Raw genomic sequence first — 6,251 nt, forward strand, 5'->3', positions numbered from 1 at the left:
ATCGCTTATACTTTAAAGAGGACGATCTAAAAAATATTAGAAATAATTAGTGGTTCTCATTTTTCATAACGTATTCTTGTATAATATTTTTTTATGATAAATTTGATTTATATTCAAATAAGGAGATATCATAATTGTAAAACTTAATAAAAAGTCATTCTATGACACCATTGGAATTGTCTCTATTTTATGTCTACACTTAATAATAGTAATAGACATAAAATATCAAATTATATAGTTGTTATTTCATATATATATATATATTGAGTCTTTAGAAGACAGATAAATATTTTGACATTTCGCATTTCGATTCCTCAAAAATAAATATTCATGAGAAGAAAATAGAAATTATCGATTCCCCGCAAATATTTGGAAGACAAATATTTATGATTATACCTTTAGATATTAAGTAATAAGTATAATAAATTTCTAGTTTTTTCAGTATACTGCAGTCCTTATAAAACTACATACACTTAAATAATCAAATATTACAAATATATATAGCTAGGCCACCATGTGAGAATCCCAATCCTAACCATTTTTTCTCGAGTGAGTTCTTTATTTTAACGCAAAAAATTGTGTGAGATGGTCTCACGGATCGTATTTTGTGAGACGAATATCTTATTTGGGTCATCAATGAAAAAGTATTACTTTTTATGCTAAAAGTCGGTAAGGTTGACCCGTCTCACAGATAAAAATTCGTGAAATCGTCTCACAAGAGACATACTCTTATTCTATTATAGGCTAGGATAAAATTGTTATGCCCCGAAATCATAGCATGATACATAAATGTTGTTTAACAATCATATCATCGTAAAACAATAAACATCATTGCATAGTATATATAAATAACTCAAAATAGTATCATCTTTACAATGAAAAACTTTAGAAAAAACAAAATAACATTGATGAATTGTTTTATAACTTAAATTAAATAACAAAATAGAACTTAAGACAAGTCTAAAATCTCGATTCTTCTTCACCAACCCAAAAAATATATTGTTAATCATTCTCGATTTATTCTTCGTTCTTATTTGAGGAGAAAGAGTAAGGGGGTGAATGTTTGAGAAAACACTCAACACGCAAAAGACACTCGATGCACAATATATATATAATATATATGAATACATAGACATACCATAACAAATCACATGTATAACATTGATATTTCATCTTATTTATCATGGTTTACTAATTAGTCTCTAATTAGTAATCCTATGAGGGGGCGAGGAAACGGTTTTATGCACACCATGTAAAGGTCATATATAACAGGTTTCTACTCACCGTATAGGGGTCATATGAGGTTTTATACCCACTGTGCCCATATCAAACTTGAATCATGACAGTGCTTGGAATTCATTCTTATAAAAAAACAGAACAAAAGAAGCATGCATGATCGGATCTTTCAAAAGCATATATATAGATTTTAAAACAATAAGCTCACTTACAAAACATGCAAAAGTTTATATGTATATATTGATCGACTTATTTTGTACATCTTTTATCTTGAAATTTACATCTTAATAAATGTATACCAATTTCGAAATTCATGTATTTATCTAGTTGAACTTTCGAATTTCATGGACACAAACCCATACAACTTGAAAATTTATCCAATACAATTTCGAGTATTAAAAATATCAAGTTTAAAAATTTGCGAGTTTTACCAAAAAAAATTCAAGGAAATCAAACATACGATTTTAGTGCTCATACTAGTTGTAAGACCAAACACTTATTATTGTACAACAATCTAACAGAAATATCATGTTCTTGCAAACAACAGCAAGCAAGGATCAACATCATTAGCCGAATGACTAGAACTTCTAACACTATGAACACAAATTCCTCTAAGAAAAACCAAAACATAAGCCCAAAACTGTGTTTTCCTAATACATTCTCCCATTGCAATTGCTTGAACCACAAAAGCAAGGCTTCTTCTTAATATTTCCGTTCACATCGTAAACTCGATCTATCTTGTAATTGTAATTATATGTAAGCTCGTGTGAAGCAGGGATGTTCTTGGTTGCAAAAAACATTATGTGGGGCATTTTCTTGTCATGGTGATCATAAAGAACCTCTTGAGCAAACATGTTAGGAGAACAACTATGGTTGACAAATCTACCAACGTTTCCGAACTTACCAGCATCAATAGCAAACAAGTCATGGTTTCTTGAATCAACAAGGCCTTCAAATTCTCCATCTTCACCATGATCATCACCAATATCAAAGAGGTATTCATCTTCTCCGATTCTTTGTTCGGCCTCCTTCTCTTGTAGCAACTCTCCGATATATTCGCATATGAAACTACCCGATGTCACGTAGCCTCGTGTTCTTAATCCCCACCCTCTTTCTTTGGTCTTAAAAATCTCCAACTGGATTCTAAGGCCATGTTGGCTGACTCTATTCATACATGAAGGCGGGCATTTGCAATTCGGGCCACACTCATAAACTATGGGTCTTGATCTAACGATCAAACCCTTTTCATTGAATGGAATCTGTCCTCCATTCCTCACAACACATGGACATTGATGGGAATCCAAGCAACCATTTATGCAGTCGCAACCAACAGGTTCCACGCACCTATATGAATCCAGATAAATGATCTTGTTTATGTATGTGAAAGGTGGGGGTCTAAGATCATCTATTCCATTCATAGCCCGAATTGGACGATTCTCCAGTCCTAAAGACATATCATTTTTAATGCAAATTTCCTTGCGAGGTAACAATTTTCCAGACTTAGCGACAGTTTGACGAGGTCTTGGTTGGCCTGGCATCCTAATTAATTCAAATTTGAACACCAAACTACCATTTTTATCTCTTGCTTGCCAATACTTAGTTACCGTGTAAAGTCCATCATACGCATATGAAAACTTCGAGTCATCAGAATGGCCAAAAACATGAGATGCCGTCCCACTCATTCTTTTAGTGATAACTCTTACCGGAAATCCCATTTCCATGCTATTCACCATAGCAAGATTTCCCTTTTCGAGCTTTTGATCAGCAGCTTTTTCAGATGACTTCGGATTCCAACCTTGACCCGAATATATCAAAGAATCATTAGCTTTAGCCTCATTCTCGTAACGGCCAGAATCCACGACACAGGTAGCCAACTTTTTATCTCCAATAGTCACGTAATCTATTCCAGACATAATCTGGCGATGTAGGCCAACAACCGCAAGTTGTACCCTGTATCGAAAAGTGTCACCAATTTCAATACCTGGTATATGCCCAAAAGGCTTCCGAACAGAAATGCACTTTCCCTTAGCCTTGACACGCTCCGCTGCTTCCATATGTGCATGTTTTTTACCTTTTTGTTCTTCGCCCATCTCTGCTTTCCGCTCTTTCCGATCCTTCTCTACTGCCTTAAAATGCTCTTCAAACTTCATTAAAGCCTCCCGCACCTTATATCCCCCGGGTTGATCATGTTTCACAATACACAGATTGACTAATTCTTCCAGTGTTTGATAGGTTTTAGGCTGATCATTACATGTATCCTTAAACTCAACACAGGCAAGATTATCACATGTTGTAAAGTTTTCCATAGATTCATCTTGTTCCCTTTCAACTTCATACTGATCCAATTCCAAAAACTCAGGCTCCCGCCAATTTCTGCGACATTTTTTTCCTTTCTTTTCAGAAACGGAAACATTTCCATCAGAATCATAATCCTCCAAAATAATCATTTCAGTTCCTTGAGATCCTACCACATCACCACCGTCTCCATCAAACTTGGCATGATTCTTCACATCTTGAGAAGATAAAACGTAAATATCATCCCCAAGATCTTCCCACGTCAGTTCTAATCCAGTATTATCCTTTTCACGAACACTTCTCAAATTCATATCCGCACCACCTTCCCTGCCGTTTTCTGAAAAAATTTCATCTAAATTCTGCCCATCAAAACTTCTAGACAAAATCTTGCCCACCACCCCTTCCCCTTCTCCTTCAGTTTCCATATATTCGTCTCCAAGATCATCCCACTCCATTTCTGATCCAGAGCTACTTTTTTCTTGAACCCTTTTCAAATTCATATTCGCACCACCTTCCCCGAAGTTTTCTTCTAATCCAGTATTATTTTTTTCTTGAACCCTTTCCAAATTCATGTCAACACCACCTTCCTCACCAATTTCAGAAACCTTTTCACCGAAATACTGTCCATCGACACATTTAAACAAACTATTGGACAAGACCCCTTCTTCTTCTACAGTTCTCTCCACAGCATTTTCCCGCACCGCTTCAAGTGAACCAAGTTTCTGCTCATCCTCGCCGCCCATTTCCTCAGCAATATCATCTAAAATCTTCGGCTTCTCCATATCCTTGAACCCTTCGGTTCTTCCTCCTTTGGTCCCAGAAGATAATATACAAGATTTTTCCGGAACAGTCGCCGGCGAACCCTCAATAACGGGAGTGCATTTTACCGGTGAATCGCTCGCAGTATGAAGCTTCGAGGGGCCACAGTTCTTGGGGAAATCCCGAGTAGCAAAAGGCTTTGGGCGGCGCTTGGACTTTGAAGGGAGGCCTCCATTTTCGGGCTGTTCTTTCGAAGGAGAATTTCCCGCTGCCATCATCAAGGCAAACCCAATGTGACGGTTAGTGCTTCAAATTTCGATATTTTGAAGAAGAAAATCTTTCGAATATTATAATGAAAATTTAACTCGAAATATGTACTATTTTGGCTCGAAACATGTAAAACTTTCTATTTTTTGTTACAAAAATATTTTCCCTCAAAACAATATTTTTAAAATAATTTTTTAAGTAAAAGTGTTTGGATATATAGATAAAATAAAATTATTTTTTGTAGGTAAAACCTCCCCTTATCTAGATCTACTTCAAATCAATAACTCGAGCCCCCTACCACTAGTTTTAAACAAGTTTCTTTTGAAGTAGATACAATGTCTAATATGACTCGTAACAATCTATCTTCAGGGCATAAGACGAGTCTTCATTTGGGACATTAATTTACCGACTAAAATATCATCCATATGTACCCAAGATCCCAACATCACAATTCTATTTTTGTCTAAATTGCGAAGTAAACGGGCTTCTAAATGTGGGATTTAATTAGTGATATCTTAGCAGAGTTTCTCTTATTAGAAGTGTTCTAACTGTAAAGAATTAAAAATAAAAAATATATGATATATTTATTTCTCATAATTATATACATTCTCTATACGTCAAGTTGTTGAATTTAATTGATCTACTTAGATTCTGACTTTAGTGTTCATGTTGTTTTTGGGTAAGTGAGATTCTTAGGCTTATGTAGTACGAGCAAAACGTTGGTATGTTGTGTTTTAAGAATCCTAAGCCGTTAGAACTCAAGGAATACACTATAAAGATATTATATCCAAGTCAAATCAATTTTGATATACAATTCACATATCATGTCTCTCTCGTCTCAAGAAAAAAATAGATATAAACTAGTACTGATGTTAGGCTTGTAGATCAGATCATGTTGTTTGGACACGAAGGATTAGCGCTTTCAGTTTCCATCATCTAACAATAATCTCTATTCATATAATTTGATATTTCCTAGAGCTACGCCTTCTCCCATTCGAATTCTAGGTATTTGCATGATTTATATAAATCTATTGCAATCTATCGTCCCTTGTTTGTTGGATCGAAAAAGTTCCGTATGATACCAATATGACAGGGACGAAACTCTACGCATCTAATTACCGAATGAAAACAAGATTTATTAATTTGTTTTGACAGAAGAATACAAAGTAGTTGTGGGCTATAATGGACGTTTGTATACATAGCAAAGCACTACATAACCCGACAATCGGAATGGAATAATGGTGTTTTATATAAAATAATAATATAATATAACAAATAATATATTTTAAATGTGTATATAAATAATTAAAAAAATTTAATGTCTAAAAAATCAAATAATCTCTAATACTACTAAAATAATATTTGTAACAAAATTCAAAATCTAAATAATCATACATAAAAAAAAAATTAAATTCAAAAAATCAAAACTCTACAACTCGAAAAGTTTGCGGCAAGAGTAAAACTTTATTTTTTTCATAGGATGAAACCAGTGATTAAATCTCTACAATAAAATCAACACTAAACATCCTTTTATGGTGTGTCCATGTAATGCTTTTGTTTATATGAGTGCCCAATTAAAACTCTACAACTCGAAAAGTTTGCAGAAGAGTAAAATCTTATTTTGTGCTTTTGTTTATTAATTCAGTTTCTTGATTCAATTTATGAACTATTTTTATAACAAAAATAAACAAATT

General features: G+C 33.9%; 1 protein-coding gene across 1 annotated transcript; it reads right to left on the bottom strand.

Moving 5' to 3' along the window:
• Window positions 1–1,738: 1,738 nt before the first annotated feature.
• On the bottom strand, window positions 1,739–4,612 carry LOC140808412 (histone-lysine N-methyltransferase, H3 lysine-9 specific SUVH5-like). Its single transcript, XM_073165539.1, has one exon. It carries the CDS (start codon window positions 4,566–4,568, stop codon window positions 1,887–1,889), a length of 2,682 nt encoding a protein of 893 aa, XP_073021640.1. The 5' UTR covers window positions 4,569–4,612; the 3' UTR covers window positions 1,739–1,886.
• Between the last annotated feature and the right edge of the window lie 1,639 nt (window positions 4,613–6,251).

Source organism: Primulina eburnea, chromosome 12 (genome assembly GCF_022965805.1).
Source record: "Primulina eburnea isolate SZY01 chromosome 12, ASM2296580v1, whole genome shotgun sequence".
NCBI lineage: Eukaryota > Viridiplantae > Streptophyta > Magnoliopsida > Lamiales > Gesneriaceae > Primulina > Primulina eburnea.